General features: G+C 43.6%; 1 protein-coding gene across 17 annotated transcripts in view; it reads left to right on the forward strand.

The window, feature by feature from the left end:
* Positions 1 to 260: 260 nt before the first annotated feature.
* Positions 261 to 25,525, forward strand: part of acaca (acetyl-CoA carboxylase alpha) — a 34,756-nt gene continuing 9,491 nt past the window's right edge. The window contains exons 1-44 of one of the 17 annotated variants that reach the window (XM_030100285.1): positions 261 to 447; positions 1,647 to 1,905; positions 3,356 to 3,491; positions 3,849 to 3,987; positions 4,794 to 4,903; positions 4,993 to 5,074; positions 5,174 to 5,290; positions 5,475 to 5,581; positions 5,666 to 5,776; positions 5,869 to 6,078; positions 6,570 to 6,740; positions 7,328 to 7,489; positions 8,983 to 9,146; positions 9,245 to 9,395; positions 9,551 to 9,654; positions 9,772 to 9,999; positions 10,087 to 10,237; positions 10,339 to 10,473; positions 13,596 to 13,742; positions 13,830 to 14,018; positions 14,473 to 14,573; positions 14,657 to 14,745; positions 14,845 to 14,969; positions 15,435 to 15,548; positions 15,886 to 15,999; positions 16,092 to 16,181; positions 16,293 to 16,411; positions 17,738 to 17,761; positions 18,155 to 18,304; positions 18,763 to 18,906; positions 18,996 to 19,098; positions 19,192 to 19,299; positions 19,411 to 19,467; positions 19,704 to 19,748; positions 21,144 to 21,185; positions 21,803 to 22,018; positions 22,121 to 22,276; positions 22,358 to 22,561; positions 23,201 to 23,356; positions 23,440 to 23,586; positions 24,232 to 24,501; positions 24,807 to 24,904; positions 25,070 to 25,190; positions 25,357 to 25,467. In XM_030100285.1, the coding sequence (XP_029956145.1) occupies positions 1,676 to 1,905; positions 3,356 to 3,491; positions 3,849 to 3,987; positions 4,794 to 4,903; positions 4,993 to 5,074; positions 5,174 to 5,290; positions 5,475 to 5,581; positions 5,666 to 5,776; positions 5,869 to 6,078; positions 6,570 to 6,740; positions 7,328 to 7,489; positions 8,983 to 9,146; positions 9,245 to 9,395; positions 9,551 to 9,654; positions 9,772 to 9,999; positions 10,087 to 10,237; positions 10,339 to 10,473; positions 13,596 to 13,742; positions 13,830 to 14,018; positions 14,473 to 14,573; positions 14,657 to 14,745; positions 14,845 to 14,969; positions 15,435 to 15,548; positions 15,886 to 15,999; positions 16,092 to 16,181; positions 16,293 to 16,411; positions 17,738 to 17,761; positions 18,155 to 18,304; positions 18,763 to 18,906; positions 18,996 to 19,098; positions 19,192 to 19,299; positions 19,411 to 19,467; positions 19,704 to 19,748; positions 21,144 to 21,185; positions 21,803 to 22,018; positions 22,121 to 22,276; positions 22,358 to 22,561; positions 23,201 to 23,356; positions 23,440 to 23,586; positions 24,232 to 24,501; positions 24,807 to 24,904; positions 25,070 to 25,190; positions 25,357 to 25,467 (5,748 nt within the window). In that variant the 5' untranslated portion in view covers positions 261 to 447; positions 1,647 to 1,675. Of the gene's footprint in view, positions 448 to 1,646; positions 1,906 to 3,355; positions 3,492 to 3,848; positions 3,988 to 4,793; positions 4,904 to 4,992; positions 5,075 to 5,173; positions 5,291 to 5,474; positions 5,582 to 5,665; positions 5,777 to 5,868; positions 6,079 to 6,569; positions 6,741 to 7,327; positions 7,490 to 8,982; positions 9,147 to 9,244; positions 9,396 to 9,550; positions 9,655 to 9,771; positions 10,000 to 10,086; positions 10,238 to 10,338; positions 10,474 to 13,595; positions 13,743 to 13,829; positions 14,019 to 14,472; positions 14,574 to 14,656; positions 14,746 to 14,844; positions 14,970 to 15,434; positions 15,549 to 15,885; positions 16,000 to 16,091; positions 16,182 to 16,292; positions 16,412 to 17,737; positions 17,762 to 18,154; positions 18,305 to 18,762; positions 18,907 to 18,995; positions 19,099 to 19,191; positions 19,300 to 19,410; positions 19,468 to 19,703; positions 19,749 to 21,143; positions 21,186 to 21,802; positions 22,019 to 22,120; positions 22,583 to 23,200; positions 23,357 to 23,439; positions 23,587 to 24,231; positions 24,502 to 24,806; positions 24,905 to 25,069; positions 25,191 to 25,356; positions 25,468 to 25,525 lie in introns of all 17 variants that reach the window. The other 16 variants (XM_030100283.1, XM_030100284.1, XM_030100279.1 and 13 more) reach the window with 16 other exon arrangements.

The raw sequence follows: 25,525 nt of genomic DNA on the forward strand, positions 1-25,525 counted from the left end.
CCATTGGCCAATTCTTGTCTTGCGCCTTCCTAGATCTACTTGTACTAGATAGGAACTGTCAACAGCGACAGCATCAATATGTAGCCAGATAGTTGTTTCCTTTCCCGGGAGACTGGAGAAGTACTCTGTGTTTTAGGTGTTACAGTTGAAAGATATTGCTACAAGACATGGGTTTGATCTAAAAATAACACTGTCATTGTCACTTTTTTTGGTAGTTGTCTTTCTACGTATCCTAGTTCTAAAGTGGGAGCGGCAGTCAGAGGTCAATGCCCGGCAGTAACCCGTATGCGCATCATCGCATCACCCCACTGTCTGCTGGTGGAGCTCCTGATGATGGGATCTTTGTCACCATCCCTGACCCCCGAGATGTCTCACAGGCACAGTTAATTCATCCATCTGTTTGACTTGAAAAGTCCTTCAGGATTACGTGTCGGTTCATCTCCGCCGGTGAGTCTCTGGCTGTAGATGTTTATCTCAACGCTGCTGAATTATTCGCTGCACGCCGGTGTTTCGGATTAAGTGGCTCCCCTGTTAGCTGGTGACCGTACAGTTTGTATTAGTGCCACGACAATGTCATTATAATTGTATTATCCGCTGCCCTGGTAAGCTAGCGTTATTAGCATCTGCGCCTCGGCTTGTCTTTAGCTGCTGTCTAGGAAGCTAGCGTGACAGGTAGTGTTCACACCGGCCCTGTTCTGCGGCTAAATCATATTTTATCCGCGTACGAGTATGTTTGGGTCTGTGCAGAAAGTACATTTTGCCCATGCCGTGGTTTTGTGATGTTCGCTTGGCTCAGCCTCTCGGCGTGTGTGGCTACCGTGCTCGGCTTGTTTTTCTGGTCCCACAAGCAGCTATCATCAGGTAAAGGTGTGCCTCTGTAGCCGAAAGTCAACTCGATAAACCGTCTCTACAGGTAGTAGACGTCTCTGTTGTTTGCTCAAAGTGGCGCTTATTCACGGGGCATCAGATTTCTCTGCTAACTTGGAAATAAGTGACAGTTCAGGTAGTGGTAGTGTTTGCAGCGGGTGCACTGGAAATGATTTACTCCAAAGATTACAGTCATACTTCTGTCTTTTGTGTTAGGCAACACTTTTGTTGCCTATGTGCATGCTTTCATAAGTTGGTATAATTGCACAGAATATCAGCTAATGCTTATCCTGTAAGTATAATAATCAATAATAACATGTCTGTGCATATTGTCCTTTGTCCAAGTTGGAGGCATCTCAAATCATATAGATTTTAATCTTAAGTCTATGAAGATGTTTTGTTTCTTATCCAAGTGGTTTCTTCACTTCACAACTGGTCTTCCAGACTTCTGATAAAGTCCATATGAACTTATTCACTTGTTTTGTGAAGATAACAGCATGCGTTATAAGCACATACAAATAGTTTTGCAAATTACTCAACTTACAAAAAGCACAGTATGTAATATTACTTCAAGAAATCATGCACCCAAAGCCCCGATGCTCCCTGTGCAGCCTCCAGTTGAGCAATCCTCTGTCAGTTTTATCAATACAGTTACATTTGTGCAATCAAATTTTGCAATTCCACAAATAGTATGATGTTCTCGTCAGAGCAGTTTTGTCTCATGCTGTACTCTATCTGGACTTTGTATGTCACTTAAAATTGCTGTGTTTTCTCTTCAGTTTTTGCAGCCTGCTCGTGCCGTCCGGCCATGGCACAGCAGGACGGTGCTGCCAAGAAGAGCCCCGCGGCTGCGGCGCTGCACTCCCACTTCATTGTGGGGTCAGTGTCGGAGGAGAACTCGGAGGATGAAATCCAAGGGAGGACGGACATGCAGCCGGAGGAAAAGGAAAGCCGCTCCGTGTCGCCGTCCTCGGGCAGCTCTGACAGCACCTATGAAATGGGATTCGACCACATAGATGGCCCGATGCACAATCTGAGGTTAGAATTTGAATCTTTCTACACAGTGAAGACACATTCTACACATTTATTCTCTATGGCAGACATGAGTTTTGCATAATATTACAATTTTCTACATTTCGTTTGCCTCCTCTTCTAGCTTTTGTTGCATTGCATTGTTATACAATTGACATAATTTATGCAAACCTTTTATGCTTAAAACTTAAAAGGCTGTCTTTTTTGGAATGTGTCTGACTTTGCACTCGTTGACATGGAGTGCTTTCTGCACTCTGCGCCTCCATTTGCTTGGGCTGCCTTCTTCTACAGCACATGTGAAAAATGTGGTTTCTCTAGTTGCACGCTGCTGAAGGGTTTCTCTGTGTACTGAGTGCGTGAGGTTGTCCAGGAGAGCGGATACAGACTGCAAAATACTCAACCTGAAGGAGCAATTCAATACTTAGAGTATTTTGTGCAAAGCACTAAGACTTCTTAGTTTGTCTCCAGCCCTCACGTTTTCATTGTGTTTTCTTAAGAATACTGGCATGAAGGATTGGCGAACAGGATGTCCCCAACATTTCTCTTCTTTTTTGATGGATTTCCTTAAAACATGACATCTTAACAGCATTTCAGTTATCTTATATGTGTTGCTACTTTTCTTTCTAGCAGGAATTGTGCTTTTCTGTGAAACCTGCAGTTCTCTTGTTAATTTTGTGTAATTTAGTTCACATTTTGAAAACAGTTAATCCTCGGTAGAATTGTTTTCATTTCCGACTTTGAGATGTCCAGCCTCACAGGATAGAGCACACTCTCTCAGCTGGATATGAATTAGATGTAATAAGAAGCTCCTTTCCTCCTGCTGCTGGTGATTCTAGACAGTGATGCAACGATGCAGCATCAGGCCACACCAGGCCACACACTCCAGCCAGACACGCTCCGTCACACCCTCCTGTTGGAAATCATCCCTCCCCCTGTACTTTCCACATGGTTCCTGTTTGGGGTGGAGCTCGAATCATTCGACTCTGCTGAAAGTACTTGTTCCAACATGTAATTAATCATATTGGATTGATTTGGAAGAAATTTTTAGCTTTTTTTGTTGCTTTTGCTAAAACCTGTTTTTAGTAGCTTTTTTCAATTTTGATAACTTTAAATTTTGCTGATTTTATTTGTCAAAATTCCCATTTTTAAAAACAATTTGTAATCACTTGTGTTATTCACACACCTGTTAAATATCACAGATAGGAGCCTAATCTTGTGCTACTGTGACTATAAATGTCTTATCAGTAGGAAGTGTTGTGCCTGTTTTATCTGTGAGGCGAACACAGATTTCAGGGCTTCATGTTTATCAGCCAGCAAACACTCTTCTCAATTAGCTTTTCTCTGGAAGTTTGATTGCACCTTATTGTCTCGGGGACTTTTCAAAGCTGGACTACCTACTGAGGCTTCGGTATATCATATACATTACATTTTTTGTTTGTCATTTTTTTTCTTGAAGCAGATCAAGCATGTCAGGACTGCACCTGGTGAAACAGGGCCGGGATCGCAGACGGATTGATCTCCAGAGGGACTTCACTGTCGCCTCTCCTGCTGAGTTTGTCACCCGGTTTGGTGGAAACAAGGTTATTGAAAAGGTAACTGCGTCAATTTCCTTTTCTGTCCTCTTCATAAAATGCTTAAAGAGAGACAATTATTGCTGTTGAAGATGAGTTTTTTTTCTCTCCACATCCTTCTTGATAATTAAGAATTAAGATTTCTAAATGATCAATAATACAGTAATAAAATGCATTGATTGAACAGGTATAAAGTTGTACTGCAGAACTTCTATGTTGTATTGAACAGACCCACTAAATAAACTGACAATTCCAGTCAATGATGTTGCATTTCTCTTTAGAGATAAGTAATTGGATACAAAGTTATATCATTCTGTCACTTTCCTTCTGTGATGATACGATTTCAACTACAGTAACTGCAACCTTTTGTCTGTCTAGGTACTGATTGCAAACAATGGCATTGCAGCGGTTAAGTGCATGCGATCCATCCGCCGCTGGGCATACGAGATGTTTCGGAATGAAAGGGCGATTCGCTTTGTAGTCATGGTGACCCCAGAAGACCTGAAAGCCAATGCAGGTGAGCTTTTATGGACAAATAACACTCCAGTGTAAGTACACCAGCTGTAGAATCAGGTCTAGCTTAAAAAAAACAAACAAACAAAAAAAAAAACATTCTCTCAAGGCTCTGTCTTGAGCTTTTGCAGTTTGTTTTTCACAAGTTAATCTTACCAATAGCTTAAGCGAAAGATCCGGACAGGTTGCCACCTTCTTTCCCCATATATGCAACCCAAGAGGCCATTATCAATGGAATCACCTCGTGGCTGTTGCTTTCTTCTGTTAGTATTTATAAAATACTTTGTATATTTTGTCAAGCTTTGATCCCGTGTTCAGTGTAAAATGCTGTACGACTTCTGAAGCTTCCGAAGCAATGTCTTTGGAAACATTTTCATGTCACAGTTGTATTACAGTGTCTCGTTTCACTGGACTTTCTATTTTCCCGTAAACTGGCACCATTTGAAACAAATTCTGATTCAGCTTTGACTTGAGAAAACCTTGTGCTGTTTTTTTTTTTTTTTCATGTTCATCTTCTTAGCTGTGGATTTTCTGGAACCTTAAATACGTTTCCATTAAAATGAAATAAATGAGGGTGAGTCTCGGTGTTCAGGCAGGGTGGAAGCAGGGCCGGTCCGTCCTACAGGCGAAACAATACCCTGCCTGGGGCGCCATGTACTGGAGGGTGCGCCGTGCCCGTACAAGGGGCGCCCCGACGGTCCGTGTGAGCACCGCTCTGCGCCGCTCAGGCATGCAGGTGTCTTACTCCTGGGTTTGTGGCATAGCACAGAAAATGAACTAAACCTGTTTTTTCTTCTTTTTTTTCCACAGAATACATCAAAATGGCAGATCATTACGTGCCGGTGCCAGGAGGAACTAATAACAACAACTATGCCAATGTCGAACTCATTCTGGACATTGCTAAACGTATACCTGTTCAGGTAGAAGCAAAGTATTTTCTATAAGGTTTACAACAGAGTCTATTGTTCAGACATTGATTTATTACCTGCTGGTATGTATGTTTTCATAGGCTGTGTGGGCTGGATGGGGTCACGCTTCAGAAAACCCTAAACTCCCAGAGCTTCTCCACAAGAATGGCATTGCTTTTATGGGTAAGAGGAATCTGGCATTTCTGACCATTACTGACATCTTCCCTGTTCATTTTTTTTTTATCGTCAGTTCGTTTCTTTTTTTGTTTCAATATTCCGTAGGTCCTCCGAGTCAGGCTATGTGGGCTCTAGGAGACAAAATTGCTTCTTCAATCGTGGCTCAGACTGCTGGCATTCCTACCCTGCCCTGGAGTGGAACAGGTATAAAGAATCATCTTAATAAGAAAGCCGCAAATCAGTAGATTTCATCGGCTTGATATTAAAGATGTTTGAAGAACATTTGCTGTATGTATAGTCAGATTTGTTTGTTGCAAGTGACTTTTTTTTTTTTGTAACAAAGAGACAAGTACGACACACGATTACACAAAAAGCTTAAACTCTGGATGTGGAATTTCTTTGCCAGGCCTGACTGTAGAATGGACAGAGAACAACCAGAAGAAGAAACTCATCAACGTTCCCCATGAGTTGTATGACCTGGGCTGCATCCAGGATGTAGAGGATGGCATGAAAGTAAGCAAGTCAACACTGCTTACATACACTTTCATCTACAGTGTGTTTGAATACACACTGAGAATGTGCGTGTTTTCCCAACAGGCTGCAGAGAAGATTGGTTATCCCGTGATGGTGAAGGCCTCAGAAGGCGGTGGAGGGAAAGGTATCCGAAAAGTCAACTGCGCTGATGACTTCCCAAACCTCTTCAGACAAGTGAGTGTGAATTTAAGGAGTGAATTCATCACCATGTGGAGCTTCGTTCACTTGTGTTGACTGCCAGAGTTCCCTATCTTTGCTGATTCCAGGTCCAAGCTGAAGTTCCCGGATCGCCTATTTTCGTCATGCAGCTGGCCAAACACGCCCGCCACTTGGAAGTTCAGATTTTGGCCGATCAGTACGGCAACGCCATTTCCCTGTTCGGCAGAGACTGTTCGGTGCAGCGGCGTCACCAAAAGATTATCGAGGAGGCTCCTGCCACCATCGCTACCTCTGATGTGTTTGAGGATATGGAAAAGGTCGGTCTTGTGGCTTATTGTTGTATTATGTGTGCGACAGTTCCATCTCTGTCTTATAGAACATCAGTCTCAGTTAATTTCAGTGAAAAGATCCTGCAGAGCGCAGAGCTTGAAACTGAATGACTCTTCTTTTAGAGAGTGTGTAGACATGTCCTGCTCTCTAGCTTGAGATTTGCATGTTCAACAATTAAACTGCTTTTTTTTAATGTTTTCATTTTAAACATATTTATGTATGTATTTCTTATTCAACTGTCCAACTTGTTTGGGTTTTCTGAAATTCTAGACTTTTTCAAAATGTATTTAAAGTCTAAAGTGATGCTTCACTACTTGACTATGTCTTCATGCATATACTGAAAGGTGACAGGAAAATCCTAACGCTAACTGCAAACCATGTCAATTATACCGGCATTCCTATGTGAAGATAGAGCTTAAGAGTTATACATTTGCATTTGAAAAGAGCTGTTTTCACTCTTTTTTTTTTTTTCCCTCAGTGTGCTGTGAAGCTGGCTAAGATGGTGGGCTACGTCAGTGCCGGTACAGTGGAGTACCTCTACAGTCAAGATGGCAGCTTCTACTTCTTAGAGCTCAACCCCCGTCTGCAGGTGGAACACCCCTGCACTGAAATGGTGGCTGACGTCAACTTACCTGCTGCTCAGCTGCAGGTCAGGCTCACTTAAACACACACACACACACACACACACACACACACACACACACACACACACACACACACACACACACGCTTACAGAAAACATCCAGTAGTGCTGTTTGAATCCGTGCCTGCCCGTCCGGTTGGAGACAGTTAGCACGCCTCACTGCCATTACCATTCTGACTGGCCCCCTGTCTCCATGGTAACTGACTGCAAAAAAAAAAAAAGAGCGCGCGAGCGAAATGAAGGAGAGTTTGCAGAAACATTGTAGTAGGTCTGGGAGTTGCAGCAGCAGCGATGTGTTCTGCAGAGTTCAGGATTGTGTGTAAATAGGTCAGTGCCTGTGAAAGCTTTGTGCTCAAGCTGATTGGATGATGCTGTGGGAGTGATATTCACTCCAGCCCAAAGAATGAGATTATCTTTTTCAAAGCTACAACTGCATGAAATATGATTGAAGAATATTCTCAGCCAGTTCTCCAGATAATAAATTTGTAATGGAATTCAAATGAACATGACTGATACAAATGTAAACATATCTATTTATCTGTGTGTCTTTATCGAAGTGTGCAATTCTTTGGACTCCTCTGTGTTTTATCAGATTGCTATGGGTATTCCTCTCCACCGGATCAAAGACATCAGGATGCTTTATGGGGTCATGCCTTGGGGAGACTGTCCCATTGACTTTGAGAGTCTTTCCACGACACCTTCACCAAGGGGCCATGTCATTGCTGCTCGTATCACCAGTGAAAATCCCGATGAGGTACAGTCACATCTACAGAAATAACACAAATTATCTGCTATCTGGTCGGGGGACAGTGCCTCTGGATTGGCAGACCGGGGTGGTGGTTCCCCTTTTTGAAAAGGGACCGGCGGATGTGCTCCAACTATAGGGGGATCACACTCCTCAGCCTCCCCGGGAAAGTCTATTCCAGGGTACTGCAGGGGAGGATTCGACCGATAGTCGGATCAAGGAGGAACAATGCGGTTTTCGTCCTGATCACGGAACACTGGACCAGCTTGAGACCCTCCATAGGGTGCTCGAGGGTTCGTGGAAGTTCGCACAACCAGTTCACATGTGCTTTATGGACTTGGAGAAGGCGTTCGACTGCATTCGACTGGAGTAGGAGTCTGGTTCGCATTACGAGCAGGAAGTCGGACCTGTTCCCGGTGCATGTTGGACTCCGGTAGGGCTGCTCTTTGTCACCGGTTCTGTTCATAATCTTTATGGACAGAATTTCTAGGTGCAGCCAGGGGCCGGAGGGGGTCCGGTTTGGGGACCACAGGATTTCATCTTTGCTTTTTGCAGATGATGTTGTCCTGTTGGCTTCATCGAACCCGGACCTGCAGCATGCACTGGGGCCGTTCACAGCCGAGTGTGAAGCGACAGGGATGAGGCTCAGCTCCTCCAAATCCGAGGCCATGGTCCTCGATCGGAAGAAGGTGGTCTGCCTTCTTCCTGTCGGTGAAGAGACTCTGGCCCAAGTGGAGGAGTTTAAGTATCTTGGGGTCTTGTTCACGAGTGAGGGACGGATGGAGCGTGAGATTGACAGGCGGATCGGTGCAGCGGCTGCAGTGATGCAGTCGTATCGGTCCGTTGTGGTGAAGAAGGAGCTGAGCTGAAAGGCGAAGCTCTCAATTTATCTGTCAATCTACGTTCCCACCCTCACCTATGGTCATGAGCTTTGGGTCATGACCGAAAGGACAAGATCCCGGATACAAGCGGCTGAAATGAGCTTCCTCCGTAGGGTGGCTGGGCGCTCCCTTAGAGATAGGGTGAGGAGCTCGGAGTAGAGCCGCTACTCCTCCACATCGAGAGGGGCCAGCTGAGGTGGCTCGGGCACCTCTTTAGGATGCCTCCTGGACGCCTCCCTGGGGAGGGGTTCCAGACATGTCCCACCGGGAGGAGACCCCGGGGAAGACCCAGGACACGCTGGAGAGACTGTCTCTTGGCTGACCTGGGAACGCCTCGGGATCCTCCCGGAAGAGCTGGAGTAAGTGTCTGGTGACAGTGAAGTCTGGGCATCTCTGCTTAGACTGCTGCCCCCACGACCCGGTCCCGGATAAGCGGTAGAAGATGGATGGATGGATGGAAATGATGTCTGGTGCTATTGTTTATTTTTTTGTAAATGAATCCTGCTTTTGCATATTAACTTTTGTTGTGACCATAGAAATAGATATTTCTGGGTTAGAATCCTGTTATAAAGAGGTGAAATTATGTGATGTGTGTGTGTGTGTGTGTGTGTGTGATTGCAGGGTTTCAAGCCAAGCTCTGGTACTGTGCAAGAGCTTAACTTCCGCAGCAATAAGAACGTGTGGGGTTACTTCAGTGTTGCAGCCGCTGGAGGCTTGCATGAGTTTGCAGACTCCCAGTTTGGCCACTGCTTCTCCTGGGGAGAGAATCGTGAAGAAGCCATCTCGTGAGTACAACCATCAAAACTGCCACGTTTGAACACAAACCTAAGGTATGTGTATTCTTTGATAAGTCCTATGACAGAATGTAATTTTTTTTTTATAGGAACATGGTGGTGGCTCTCAAGGAGCTTTCGATTCGAGGTGACTTCAGGACCACAGTGGAATACCTCATCAAACTGCTGGAGACTGAATGTTTCCAGCACAACAGCATCGACACAGGCTGGCTGGACAGGCTTATCTCAGAGAAGATGCAGGTATGCGCTGATGTATTTCTGGACTCTGGATGCCCTTAAGGAAAGCTGTAACACACTGACACACTGACCCATATTGTAAAAGTCATTCAGTCGAGCTGTATGTTCAGTTTGTTTCCAGATTTGGATGTCTGATGTAAAGTGTGTGTTGCATGCAGGCAGAGCGTCCCGATACCATGCTGGGGATTGTGAGCGGTGCTCTGCATGTGGCAGACGTCAATCTGAGAAACAGTGTGTCCAACTTTCTGCATTCTCTAGAAAGGTAAAATAATTGCATGTCACACTAACTCATTTCAAGATGTTGCTAACTTCAAAAAAAAAAAAAAACATCAACAGAATCTCTATATAAAACACGAGACCCCGTTTCCTCTCTAACCAGAGGTCAGGTGCTGCCGGCACACACACTGCTCAACACTGTGGATGTGGAGCTGATTTACGAAGGGATGAAGTATGTCCTGACCGTGACGCGTCAGTCCCCAAACTCGTACGTGGTCATCATGAACAACTCCTCCGCCGAGGTGGACGTCCACCGGCTCAGTGACGGAGGTCTGCTGCTGTCTTACGATGGCAGCAGCTACACGACCTACATGAAAGAGGAGGTGGACAGGTAGGAAGGGATGATCAGTAGTATTTTATTATTAGATCAAAGAAGGTTGTGAAATGGCAAAGCTGTTACAATTCTGTTAATCTCCAGGTACCGCATCACGATTGGGAACAAGACTTGTGTTTTTGAAAAGGAGAACGATCCCTCGCTGCTGAGATCTCCCTCTGCCGGGAAGCTCATTCAGTACACTGTTGAAGATGGCGGTCATGTGTTTTCCGGCCAGTGTTACGCTGAAATAGAGGTACAGCATGTTCAGGCTTCGCTCGGTGGTGAAGGAATCAATGCATTTATATTTATCATGCCATGCTGCATAGATGTAAACATTCCAGATTTGGATTTCAGGTGATGAAGATGGTGATGACGCTCACCGCTGCGGAGTCTGGCTGTATTCACTACGTGAAGAGGCCTGGAGCGGCGTTGGAGCCGGGCTGTGTCATCGCCAAGCTGCAGCTGGATGATCCAAGCAGAGTGCAGCAGGTGATTGCTCTTTTTAAAATGTGCAAATGTCTTCATTTCCAACGTGGTTTTAGCATAAACCCCATTTAACAACATTCACAGAATGACTGAAAGCTCACTTGTCATATTCAACATGTGCACATTTGCAGCCTGGGAGTGTTGCGTGAATAATATTCGGTTCGGATTTGCAGTTCTAACAAGTCGTTTTAAGCAGTCATAACATCAACGAGGCAGGAAATTGATGCTGACAACAAATACGAGGGCTCAATTATCTGTGGAAGAGCTGTGTGTGTGTGTGTGTGTGTTTGTGTGTGTCTGAGCTGTCATTTAGATGAGCCTGATAAATGAAAAACAGACTGAATAGGGAGGAATGCATCCGTTGCTGGTAATAGTATCACTAGTTGCTGTCAAACAAAGCCGATCACAGCTCAGCTTTCAGATTTGAGACAACTTTATATTAAGTTTTTCACTGTAATTGTAAGTTTAAACATGAATATAGAGCAGTTTAGAGGGGCACAATCCGTGTATCATTCGTTCAATTGATATTCAATTAAGAATCAAAAAACAAAATACTGAAAAATGAGTCGTTTTTCCTTTTTTCGTTTTTAAAACGAAAACAAATAAATGAAAATTGGTTTGTTTTTCAATATCCCGTTTGTTAAGACAGATCAAATAAAGGAAAGTTGAAATGCGGCCACAGAGCAGACTTTAATGTGATTTTTCAATTTCTTCGATCTCCGTGACCTGGAAGTTCTATCGTCTGTGTTTTGGTTTTTTCCCGGCGGGAAAGTGGGCGGGTCACGTCAACCTGTGGGCCAGTTTAAGCCCAGCACACACTACAGAATGATCAGGCCGAATTTTGCCCCGATCTTCTCCTCCCGACCGAAGCCGACAGGGTCCGACTGTGGGAGTATGATAAAGAGTTCGGGTCCGATCTTCGTGTAGTGTGCGGGGGGTTCAGAGAGACTTTTTCCGGTCGGAGCCTCTCGGGAGGCGTCGGAAGGGGAGATCGTAGATAATGAACATGTTTAATATTTCTGATCGCAAATCCTATTGTGTGTGGTGCTCTGAGAGGGGCCGATCAGCTCCGAGCTGACCTGTCCACACCCTCGAAATAAAGCTTCCTGATTGGCTGGTGCCGCTGCTTAAAAAAAATCCCCTCTCAGCTGCCAGAGATGGGGACATGTTTGTGAAATATATTCTTGACATGACAGTGAAAGAGAAAAGTCAGAACTCCAAAACTTAGCAGTGCAGAAAGTGAGGGGTTAATCCTCAATAACTGGATCGCTCCTGGATAAACTGTATTTCCTCCATTCAGACCCAAACTCCGATCTGATTCATTCATCTGCATCACCAGTCCTGCAATAATTCCAAAGTAATAATTCATCTTCATTATTAACCATCACGGAAGAATGAGGAAAAAAATACATGAAAAAAAGTCAATGACTCCGTGACTTCAGAGCGACAGAGCGACGCATAATGAAACTTAAAGCTCAATGAGATTTTATTCTGGTGTAAACTATCCAATCTGGGGACAATAAGAATGATTTAAGATATTTGCTGATTCAAAAAAGTACCACAGACTGCTACTAATAACTTTATTCTACTGCTCCACAAGTAAACAAAAAACAAAAAAAAAACAAAAAAAAAAAGCGCACACATTAATAAGCTGAATTATTGTAAAATGCAGAGGTTAATTTATATGAAAATCATCTCAAACTATAATTCCCTCTTCAGTAGCCTACTAGAACATTTATTTACATTTTCTGACAAGTGATCTGTCCTCTGTTGTCTTCTCATGTGTGGTCTCTGAATCAGGGAAGATTGAAAATGAAGCTACTTTTTTAAATCACCAAATATCTTAAATCATTCGTTTTGTCCCCAGATTGGATAGTTTACACCAGAATAAAAACCCGTTGAGCTTTGATTAGGTCAGTTTAATGATACGTCGCTCTGTCTCTCTGAAGGCAGGGAAAGCTTTTTTTCTCCCTGTTCTTCCGTGATGGTTAATGGTGGAGATGAATTCACACATTGGGATTATTGCAGGACTCTGGAGATGCAGATGGATGAATCAGATCGGAGTTTGGGTCTGAATGGAGGAAATACAGTTGATCCAGGAGCGATCCAGTTATTGAGGATTAACCCCTCACTTTCTGCACTGCTAAGTTTAGGAGTTCTGACTTTTCTCTTTCATTGTCATGTAGAGAATATATTTCACATATGTCTCCATCTCTGACAGCTGAGAGGGGATTTTTTTAAGCAGCAGCACCAGCCAATCAGGGAGCTTTATTTCGAGGGTGTGGACAGCTCTACTCGGAGCTGATCAGCGCCTCTCAGAGCTCCACACACCACAGGATTTGCGATCAGAAATATTAAACATGTTCATTATCGATGATCTCCCCTTCCGACGCCTCCCGAGAGGCTCCGACTGGAAAAAATCTCTCGGAACGCACCGCACACCATACGAAGATCGGAGCCGAACTCATTTGTATACTCCCGACAGTCGGACCTTGTCGGCTTCGGCCGGGAGGAGAAGATCGGGATTCTGCAGTGTGCTGGCCTTAAACTGACCCACAGGTTGACGTGACCCGCCCACTTTCCCGCCGGGAAAAAAACCAAAACACAGACGATAGAACTTCCGGGTCACGGAGATCGAAGAAATTGAAAAATCACATTAAAGTCTGCTCTGTGGCCGTATTTCAAATGTCCTGTATTTGATCTGTCTTAACAAACGGGATATTGAAAAACAAACCAATTTTCATTTATTTGTTTTCATTTTAAAAATGAAAAAAGGAAAAACGACTCATTTTTCAATATTTTGTTTTTCGATTCTTAATTGAATATCAATTGAACGAATGATACACGGATTGGGCACATACTGGTTTCATTGTTGGCATTGTCATCTGATAGCAAGACTTTATGCAAACTCACTCTGTGCATTCTTACAGGCTCATGGGTTCCTATCGCCATCCAAAAACATGTTTTGAGTGAATTGTCAATAAAAATAAGACACATAGTTCTGAATGTGTGTAGATATCAGTCTTTCTGTTTGCCCTGTGATGGACTGGTGACTGTGGGTAGATGTTTAGTTGTAACTTTGACCACTTACTACATCTGAACAAGTGTTTGTGTTTGTCTCGTAGGCAGAGCTGCACACTGGCGCCCTGCCGTCTATCCAGGCAGTCGCTCTGAGGGGGGAGAAGCTGCACAGGGTCTTCCACAACACACTGGATCATCTTGTTCACATCATGAATGGCTTCTGTCTTCCTGAGCCTTTTTTCAGTGCTAAAGTAAGATTCAACTCGTCATCTTTTTTCATCCATTTATTCATTTCGTTGCCACAATGCAACCAAACAATTATTCTCCTGTTGGTGTAGTTGAAGGAGTGGGTGGAAAGGCTAATGAAGACAATGCGAGATCCCTCCCTGCCGCTGCTGGAGCTTCAAGACATCATGACGAGTGTGTCGGGTCGTATCCCCCCCGCCGTGGAGAAGGCCATCAAGAAGGAGATGGCTCAGTATGCCAGCAACATCACCTCGGTGCTCTGCCAGTTCCCCAGCCAGCAGGTGCCCACACAAGTCTTATCTTTATAGACTGTCCTCTGTAGCACCTTGGAAACAAAAATCCAACAGCAACTGATGATATAAAAAGACATATATTGCACTTGTTGTTTTTCTTAAATTAAAGTTGTTGGAAAGTGCTCCACTGATTCAAAAGTCATACATTATTCCAATATAGCTTAATACTCTTCCAACAAGTTATAACATCTTGTTTTTACGTTCTGAAAATTACTGAGTGCTACTGTCTGGAAATAATGTGTTAATAGTAAAAAGAAAAAAAAAAGTCTGATACAAAACCAAAGAAATGTATCTGCATCTGTTTCAGTGTTTATTAAGAAACATGACATGGTCTTATTAAGTAAAGGGACATAACTCACAGTGTGACCCGGATTAAATGCCTGAGTCTCCACTGCTGCTGGGATTAAATGCTTATATTGATTATCTCCTTTGTTACTGCTAGATTGCAAACATCCTGGACAGCCATGCTGCAACTCTAAACAAGAAGTCGGAGAGAGAAGTCTTCTTCATGAATACGCAAAGCATCGTTCAACTGGTGCAAAAGTGAGATTCACAAACATCCAGTCAATTAAATGTTTTTTTTTTCCATTGATTATCTACAAGTTCAAACTGTTTGTCTTCAACAGATATCGAAGTGGCATCCGAGGACACATGAAGGCGGTGGTGATGGATTTGCTCAGACAATATCTGAAAGTAGAGATCCAGTTTCAGAATGGTACAGAGCAACAGCCACACACATTCATTGCTGTGTTGACTTGCCACCACATTTAGAAAGATTGGTTAACTTAGCACTTCTATACTGGCTTGCCAACAGGACACTACGACAAGTGTGTGTTTACCCTGCGTGAGGAAAACAAAGGCGACATGGCCAATGTGCTCAACTATATCTTCTCCCATGCTCAAGTCACCAAGAAGAATCTGCTGGTGACGATGCTGATTGTAAGTTTCCTTTCCTACTGAGTCAACGAAGCCTGACAGCTGTAGTAATTCAATTCAAATCAATTCAGCTTTATTTCTAAAGTGCCAATTACAACATAGTCATTTCTAGACACTTTTACAGAGAATTAGAATTATTAGAAGTGATCAGGACAGCTGGATTCTTCAAATTACTTAAAAGAGAGAGATTCATATTTAAGGCATACATTTGTGTCACTGAACAAGGTATGTGATTTGTACGTCATGTAAATAGACAAGTTGGTGTGCGTACCAGCAGTGCATAATTGATTTTAATCACAGTAATCCTTTACCAATGGTTTTGACGTTGTGTAGCTTCCCAGAGAAATGATTTCCTAAAGTACTCATCCATAACTTTGTCATCAAACAAACAAACGTTAAATGATCAGTACAATACTTTAACAGCAAACTGCAGGTGTTTTGTAATGTCATGTCTGTTCTCGTGTCCAGGACCAGCTGTGTGTCCCAGATCCCACACTGACAGACGAGCTCATGGCCATTTTAACCGAACTCACCCAGCTCAGCAAGACAACCAACGCCAAGGTGGCTCTGCGTGCTCGACAGGTCAGATACAGACTTTTTTTCTTATCAAGTCTGTGCAAGAGCTGAAATAAAGTCCTCTGAAGTGGTTAAAGCCTGGAAAGAACTCACTCTTAGTCTTGATCTGTAGTGGCACTCGGGTGTTTCTTATCTTCATGACTTATCAGGTAAAATCATCAAGAGTAAAACAAAAAAGAAAGCTTGAAATGCTTGATGTTGGAGTGCACTTTATCCATTTCCATTCCTCAGTGCGCATGCATATCCCTACCACCAGATGTCACTGTGTCCCCTCCAGGCACACCCCGGTTTTATGTGCTTCAAAAGATATGCAATCAAAAACCTGAACCTCTTTTTAACACAGGTGTTAATCGCTTCCCACCTTCCCTCTTACGAGCTACGACACAACCAGGTGGAGTCCATCTTCCTTTCTGCCATCGACATGTATGGCCATCAGTTCTGCATTGAGAACCTGCAGGTAGGCAACAGCAAACAAGAGCAACTCTGGTTTCATCCGAGCTTTTGGAAAATGACGATTTCTAAGATAGCTGCTTGTCTCTCTTTCCTCAGAAACTGATCCTTTCGGAGACATCCATCTTTGATGTTCTGCCCAACTTCTTCTACCACAGCAATCAAGTAGTTCGGATGGCTGCACTGGAGGTGAGAGCCGCAGTGAGATCAGTCTGTGGAACAAATCTTGCTTAACATAATTTTAAAGAACTTACGTGTATTTTCCACATGCGATTTACACACTGTGTGAAACATTCCCAGGTGTACGTGCGCAGAGCATACATTGCCTACGAGCTCAACAGCGTTCAGCATCGACAGCTGAAGGACAACACGTGTATCGTGGAGTTCCAGTTCATGCTTCCCTCCTCGCATCCCAACAGGTGCCACTAATCTAAATGTCTCCACCACTCCCATACTGCGCATCGTCTTCCGGCTCAGTTTTCAGTGACGCTGTGGATTCGATGTCTCGGTTTCCAGTAATTTCTGTTTTTGTCATCATATGTTAATTTCTGGCATGTTGACAGTCACAGCTTTACGTTAATATAGCAGCTATCATGGCCACTGCTGCCTCGCTCACAAAGTTCAATAGCATTTAAGTGTTTCTTTTCCTTTTATTTGCTCTTTTCTCAAGGACAACTGTATTAACTCATGATCCCAAGCACATAGTTAACAGATTTCACTCTCAGCTCATTCATGGTGACAGTCCCTCCCTTCCATGCCAGTTATGTGTGATTGTTCATTGTCGTCTGTGTAAATCCCCTTCATGTGCAAAATCTATAATTTTGCGAGACTTTCCTTGGTTTGTCAAAAGTGTGAGCCGCCATCATCAGGAGCCTCGTGTCAAACGCTCTTCCATTTCAGAGACAACAGGAAAGTTGTGTTTGCACCCAGCAAAAGTTAAAAGCTACAAGAAAAGCAAAGACAAAGCCAGGATTTGTCTTGTGCACACACAGCATTGTACTGTGGCACTCATCGTGTGATTGTGTTTGATTTGTCCCTGTGTGTGTGTGTGTGTGTGTGTGTGTGTGTGTGTGTATTTCTGTGGGTTAGCTTGCTGTCCTGCCGTCATATACTGCTTGCATGTTTGTGATGCACTTTGCGTGGATTAACCTTCATGTTTGTCTCACTGTGAAGATAGCATGAGAGCGAACAATGATGTCTCACGCTGCATGCTGTAAGGGGAGCAGTCACAAAGAGGAGTGTGTGTTTATTGGTACAGTAGATGCACCAATCAGCCGTAACATTATGACCGTTTCACTCATATTGTCTCCACCTTTTACTCTTTACACACAACAAACTGCAACCCATCAAACTCACAGGCCAGGACTCACCTCCCAGGTGCATCAGTCAATTCACTTCTTGTTCTTCCTTGGAAGAAGTTTTGACAGATTTGACCGCAGCTTCGGAGATGCTCTGACCCAGTTGTCAAGCCATCACGATTTGTACCTCAGCCCACTCAAATTCCTGTACTTGCCCATTTTTCTCGCTTCTAACACATAAACTCAACTATCATTGTTATTCAAATGTCTCTGGTCCTAATGTTACAGCCTGTGGGTGTGTATCGCACTTTCATCTAACCTATTCAGGCTTAAAAAAAACACCCAAAACAAGCCTGAATACTTGCACACACATTGCTACACCTTGACTGTCTTCCTCTCCTGATGCCTGAAACTAACCACTCAGTAATCACTGTCATTTGATTGCAGAGGGAACATCCCCACTCTAAACAGGTATTGTAAACATTCTTTCTCTTGCATAGACCACTAGTGACTGTAGACTAACTAGCTGCACGATAAGAGTCAAGTTGAAGTAAATTAACCAGGAAGGTGCAGATTTCTCTCCTCGAGCCCTGCAGTATTTCTTAATTAAAAAATAATGCAGTATTTCTTAATTGGCTCTTTGGCATTCAACTTTGGTGTGTATGAGTGGGGGTGTATGTGTGTGTGTGTGTTTGTGTTCTGAGAAATGAGTGCTGTATTCCTTAATTCCATGTGTGTGTATGTGCTTCAGCATTGAGCAGGTTTGGAATAAATATGGGATGTAATATTGTAATAATGATCAAATTTAGACTCTTTACCTTCATGCAAATTCCCAGAACTGAAAACTCTTAACTGTCCTGGCAGGAGATTGTCAGCTCCAGTCGTGGACAGTGTAAGAGCCATGGACACTAAATTAAAGGAAACTAAACCCCAGGACCTTAAAGCACGAGATAGTGAATCTAAGGATGATAATGCTGAGAAGAAAAATGCCTCAGACTTGGATTCTGTGGACAGGTTTGACACACTTAAAATAAACAAACAAAAACAAACCTCTTGGTCACTCTGGGTGTAATGTTTTGGTACATCTTCTGGCTTCTTGTAATCAGGAGACTAACAGCCTGCAGGATGAAACTTGATTATTCAGAGGTTGTTTCTGGTGGTTTTATGTTTAGAATTCTTCTGTCTTAATATTGACTAACACATAGTCTTTCAAAAATTTTCCTTACCGGCTGTATAACTCCTATCTCTGTGTTCAATTTTCACGGTGCAAACCCCATTCAGGTGCTTTACTAAAAGGGAATCATACGAGGCTTTCACATCTTTTTCCATTCATATTATTAAACCCCAACATCTCATACTGCTGAAAGAAAAGCTGGTTTTGAGGTTCGATGAGCTGTAGCGGGGAAATCCTAACAAAGTCAGTCTTGTAGTTTAGCAGACCGCCGTGTGATCGTTCTCCCTCCACACCCTAGGATGTCCTTCTCCTCCAACTTGAATCACTACGGCATGGTCCACGTGGCCTGCGTGAGCGACGTTCTGCTCGACACATCGTTCACGCCACCCTGTCAGCGCATGGGAGCCATGGTGTCCTTCCGCTCCTTCCAGGAGTTCACAAGGTCAGCCGTCTTCTAAGTGAACGCCTAATCCAGAGGTTCTTCACTGATGGTTGAAATAATTGCAACATTTCGTTCCTCTTTTGTTATAGGAACATTCCAGATGTGTTGAGCTGCTTCTCCGACTCGCCTCCCCCGAGTCCCACCTTCCCAGAAGGGGGCAATCCTGTCCTGTACGGGGAAGAAGACAACAAGGTGACGAGGACGCCCCGCCGCCAGTGGCCCGCTCGTCATCGATCTGTGTGACTGCGACTCAGAAATAAAATGCGGAATCGCTTTGTCATTCAGAGTGTCCAGGACGAGCCCATCCATATCCTGAACGTGGCGATAAAGACTGACAGCGACATTGATGATGACGGCCTGGCCGCGATGTTCCGGGAGTTCACTCAGTCAAAGGTGGCACATTTATTGTGTCTTGATTCCTCTAAAATGTTGAAAATGATTTAAAAAGCGTTCACCACACTGATGTATTTGACTTTGGTGTATTTTTTTTTTTTTTTTTTTTAGAAATCCCTCTTGTTTGAGCACGGCATCCGGCGGCTAACTTTCCTCGTGGCTCAGAAGGTGAGGATGGATCTGCTCACTCCTCAAATAGCTCAATGCGTTCACAGTCTGCCGCTTTGCACGTCAACAATTCAACAGTTCTGACTCGCATGTTCCAAAATGTGATGAATTAACTCAGCGTTGCACTGTTCTTCTGTATTCACTAATATTTACTGCAGTATAATCCTCTGGAATGATTTCCTGTTTGTCTGTGTCTTTCTCTGCATGCCTTGCTTTTGCCGCATTCTTGATGACAGGATTTCAGGAAGCAAATCAACTGCGAGTTGGATCAAAGGTTTCATGTGAGTAGTAGACAAAAGAAAAAGAAATTAGCCGAGTTTCATGTGACTTTAGGTTGAAATTGTTCAACAGACAACCTGTAGGAGGCAGATTGATGAGCAGTTTTAATTTAAAATGGGTTTTTTGATCCTTATGATAGATAGTATTAAGAAACTATATGTTATTTTGGTTTTGGTTATTTTTCCTGAATAGAGCTTTAAGGTTTCAACCTTTTACTTTTACTATTTGAACATACATATCACATTTATTTTATCCTTTCATTCTCAAAACTAACTTGTTCTTTATTTTATCTTGCAGAATTTAAATCAAGATAATAATCAAGATGAAATGGAATTAATTATCATTATCATCGTTATCTTTTTTTTCCCGGTCATTACTAGTAAATGTGTCTGTGTATCCATATTGGAAAACATAGTATTACAATGACAGCCTTTGCAATTTCATAACAAAACCTTTCAGATCTGTGTTACCGTCAGTATGTTGTATCATTTCGTCCCAGTGCTGTGATTTATAGCGTGCACACTGAGAGCAGCGCTGAAGTACAGCCTTTAGGTTCCTAAACGTGACGCATCATCTGTGGAGCAGCCGCAAACATTCAGATGAGAGCAGTCATGATGAAGATTTAGGGCAGGATTACAGTTTGAGGGAAAAGCCCCCTTCCTTTCTGCTGCTGTCATTTTGACAATAGGCTTTGATTTTCCCCCCTGATGGCGCCGCAGCCGCTGACGAGAGCTAATCAAGCGAGCCGATGTCGCCGCCATCACGCCGCCCCGTTTGGTGAAGGGTTGTTTTAGCAGTTTGGCACCATTATGTTCGCCCTAAAAAGACTTTTTCCTGAGTTCATTATCATGTGGAGGGTGAATGTGATATGCAATCACAGCGTCAAATCACACTCGTGGAGGCTTCCAGCGCGCCTATAAATCGCTCGCTGCTCTTATTACCACGTAGGCCGCCGGTTGATGAAAGTATCTGCAATCGGTCTGGCATTGTTTTGGCAAGTGGGACACTTCATCTGATAACGTCAAACATGGCTCCCGGGCATTATTCAGATGATCACATGTCTCCTGGAAAAAAAGGAGATGTTTTATTCATTAGCGTAGCGAGGGCCGCTTGTATATGTAGCCTATTGCTATTATTATGTTAGCTTGCCGGTCCAAATGAATACACGGTGATTTCTTGATAGATAAATTGCAGCATTGAAGGTGCATGCAGACTAAAACCCCTGATCATCACTCAATATCTAATTAGCAAGCAGTTTATCTTCTGAAATTGATGTGGAAATCTGCGCATGTCTGTTTTTGTGTTTTGTTTTGTTTTTTTTCATAAAATTATCATCTTTACCTCAAAGCTTTTGCTGTAAATGTTTTCATGTCATTTTCTTTTCTTTGTTTGCACAGAGGGAATTCCCCAAGTTCTTTACATTCCGTGCCAGGGATAAGGTTTGTCTTCTTTTAAATGATCCGACGTGGCTTCTTTAGACGTTTTTCACTGAACGTCAATGTAGAAAGTGATTCCTCAGAGAAATATATTGGGATGTACTGTAGAGTTGATGTATGCATTTGATTATTTGACAGTTCATTTCATATGAAAACTCACTTTTGAAATGAAAACTGAAAAAAAGGGGAAAAAAAAACTTGACCATCACCCTACTCCAGAGAAACTGATTTCCACTCCGTGACAATCAGTAGTAGCTCTTCATTTCCCGTTCCCTTGATGGTTTCACTACAATGACAACATTAAAACTCATTAAAGTAATGAACTCCTTAATTATGCTTCCCATTTAAGAGAAATGACACCCATTAGTCGCTTTCTGAGATCGCCCATGATTTCATTTACTTAATACAGTGTGAGTCTCATAGGCTTCATTGTGCTCTTAAACCAGTCGAGTACTTCAAAAATAGCCAATTTCATCCACTCCAGTGAGTGTAAGAGGTGCGGGCAGGAAAGCCGAACTTGAAAAGCGTCTCATCAAAAAATTCTGGAAACAATCTAATTTCAAAGCTCGGAGTGTTGCGTCGGTGTTTTGTGACCCTAGCTCCTCTGTTTGTTTTGTCAGTTTGAAGAGGACAGGATCTATCGGCATCTGGAGCCGGCTCTGGCGTTCCAGCTGGAGCTCAATCGCATGCGCAACTTCGCCTTGACCGCAATCCCGTGCGCCAACCACAAGATGCACCTGTACCTGGGCGCGGCCCGTGTGGAGGTTGGCACGGAGGTGACGGACTACCGGTTCTTCGTCCGAGCCATCATACGGCACTCCGACCTGGTCACGAAGGTAAGAGTACAAAAAGAGTTTCTCTGTGGATGTTGAACTTTGTTTTCGTGTTACAGTACATTTACACAATAAACATCCACTACTGTTGTGTTTCTTGAATAGGAGGCCTCCTTTGAATACCTTCACAATGAAGCAGAGCGCCTGCTGCTAGAAGCCATGGATGAGCTGGAGGTGGCTTTTAACAACACAACAGTTCGAACCGACTGCAACCATATCTTCCTCAACTTTGTCCCCACTGTCATCATGGACCCGTCAAAGGTTTGTGATGCAGTTTTCCACAGATCAGACATACTGTTGGTGTTCCCACGACTAATTCTCCCCCCCCCCCTCTGCCGTCAGATTGAGGAGTCTGTGCGCTCCATGGTGATGCGCTACGGCAGCCGCCTGTGGAAGCTGCGCGTCCTGCAGGCCGAGCTGAAGATTAACATTCGGCTGACCCCAACGGGAAAGCAAATTCCCATCCGCCTCTTCCTCACCAATGAATCGGGCTACTACTTGGACATCAGCTTGTACAAGGAGGTCACTGATTCCCGAACGGGACAGGTGGGGCCTAAAGACCGACAGGTGGGACGCTCATCCATCTTCCATCTCATCTACTTATTGTCCAGTCGGTGGCAAAAGGCTCAAACTCCATCCAGTAAATCTCAGCCCTCACAAATACTGTTGACCAAATTATCTCTGGTAAAGTCAAATATGGAAATCAGATTACCTTTGTTATAAATAACGAATTGAAAAGTTATTGATTGGGCTTAGAGTTCCTGGATGGAGCGTTGCTCTTTGCCTCGTGGGCAATTCTTCAGTAATATCTTTATTCTCACAGCGGATCAGGTAAGATAACATTCATGAAGTCATCTATTCAGCTGACCATCAACACTCTTCTTCATTCAGTTCACCAATTTTTGTCATCTATCTCTCTGTGTCTATTGCTCTTTTAGCCTCTTTGAGTTGTTTTGGAAACATTTTTGTTGTGAGAGGCCTAAATGCATTCTTCTAGTACCATTTTCAGCATTTGTTGCTTTTGCTGCCTTCCAGCACTCACCGGTGTGTCATTGGCTGTGAAAAACATTCACGATCGCCATAAACATCTCGCACTGAATCATGCCTTCATTCATCGTGATGCCAAGGTTTTTGGGGGAAGTCAGTTGGAGTGTAAAGTAACCCCCCTCCATGCCTTTCGTCTAGATCATGTTCCAAGCATACGGAGACAAGCAAGGCCCCTTGCATGGCATGCTGATCAATACGCCGTACGTCACCAAGGACCTGCTGCAGTCGAAACGCTTCCAGGCACAGTCTCTGGGAACAACCTACGTCTACGACTTCCCCGAAATGTTTCGACAGGTAGAGAACACAGACATGCTCCTCAAACACAGAATACCAACCCTGAATCACGAGTGATTTGACCGTTTTGTTTTATTTTTCAGGCGCTGAAAAAACTGTGGCACTCTACACAGAATTATGCCCTCCTGCCCAAATGCCCCCTTCCGTCTGAGCTGCTGACCTTCACAGAGCTCGTCCTCGACGCCCAGGGTCAGCTGGTGCAGATGAACCGTCTGCCGGGGGGCAACGAGGTCAGTGTGTAAAACAGCATCATTGCTTCTGTGTGTTATTTTACTCTGAAGTTTCCACCAGAGAAAGATCTCTTTATCAAAGGAGAGATGACCCAGCATGTCACAGACAATACAAAATTACAATTAAGAGACACAAAGCAAGAAACTGTAACAACAAGCAAAGCTTCCTTCAGCAGATTCATTTTGAAACTCCAAACCTAACAACTGGGCGTTTTCTTTTGCTTGAAATTTCTTTGCAAATTATCCCCCAGATAATAGAAAGCCTTTTTTCAAAACCAGAAAAAGAAATTACAGTCATTTTGTGGAGCTTTTTCTCCCCTTTTTTTTGTTCACTTCTGTAGTGAAGATATGCAGTTTCCTGTTCCCTCTGTAGGTGTCTCTGTGTTTCTTTGGCTTTTCACTGGACTGCTTGTTGAGCATTTTGGTTTATGGAAAATCATAATTCACCATAGAGAGTGTATAATTAAAACAAAAATCACTATTTGTAATGCTTTTTATTCATAGGAAGATAAAAATGGCTCATTCTTTATTAACCAGGTTGCATTTAAATATGCAGCCAAGATATCTCCCTGTATTTGTAGATTCTGTGAACAAACTTTTTTTTTTTTTTTTGTCTTTATGCCCCCCCCCCTCGCTTTTATCCAGATTGGCATGGTGGCATGGCGGATGACCCTGCGAACGCCGGAGTATCCGACGGGGCGAGAAATCATCGTCATAAGTAATGACATTACACACAAGATCGGCTCTTTCGGGCCGCAGGAAGACGTGCTGTTCCTACGAGCCTCCGAGATGGCACGGGACAGCGGCATCCCCAGAATCTACATCGCGGCCAACAGCGGCGCCCGCATAGGCCTGGCGGAGGAAATCAGACACATGTTCCACGTGGCCTGGCAGGATCCTGCTGACCCTTATAAGGTCAGTGACTCTCAAGCACTCTGAGTCTTTCATTTTACATTAGAAATGTCTGCTCTAAGTTATTGTAGCCTAAACACAACAGTGTGTATTGAGATGATTCAGAATTTTTTTTTTTCTTTTCAAAATGTAATCATTACCATAATTTTTGTTTTAATCTGACGCTAATTTTCCATCCATTTACAACTATTATTAAAATTTTACATACATTCCAGTTTTTTGCCTTTCACAGTAGATGATAACTCCATCTCTCTTTGCGTCTAAATCAATGCTTCGTCATTATGCTCTCATTGTCATCTCCCCTGCAGGGTTTCAAGTACCTCTACCTCACGCCGCAGGATTACAAAAAGGTTTCAGCTCTGAACTCTGTGCACTGCGAACACATAGAAGACGAGGGCGAATCCAGGTACATTTCTGATGCATATTGACACTTAGGTTTGTGTGTGAGGGGAAAAATAGTCTGTGATCAGGTGTTTCGGTCAAGTGTGCACCCATCTGTTGTCATTGTGTGATCTCCAAAGAGTAATGTGTGTGTGTGTGTGTGTGTGTTTTTTTTTTTTTTTTAATGCAGGTACAAGATCACTGATATCATAGGCAAAGATGAAGGTCTGGGTGTGGAGAATCTGAAAGGGTCTGGGATGATTGCCGGAGAATCCTCTCTGGCTTACGAGGAGATCATCACCATGAATCTGGTGAGGCTGAAGTGTGTACACTTGTGTGCAAAAAATCCCATCCACGCATGTGGTCCGCTCCTTAGCCTTGAGCTTGTGCGCCGTTCCAAGATCACACAGCTGATGAGATGTGTGCGCAGCCCCTCCTTCCTATTTGAAGTCTTACGGCGGCCGTGTTGTCCTATAGGTGACCTGCCGAGCCATCGGCATTGGCGCGTATCTCGTGAGGCTCGGTCAAAGAACCATTCAAGTGGACAACTCTCACATCATCCTGACCGGAGCCGGAGCCCTCAACAAGGTAGCAAGAACCACACCGTGAATTATCTGTGCTCTCCATCAACACACAGCTCATTTCT

This window comes from Salarias fasciatus, chromosome 10 (genome assembly GCF_902148845.1).
Source record: "Salarias fasciatus chromosome 10, fSalaFa1.1, whole genome shotgun sequence".
Taxonomy (NCBI): Eukaryota; Metazoa; Chordata; class Actinopteri; order Blenniiformes; family Blenniidae; genus Salarias; species Salarias fasciatus.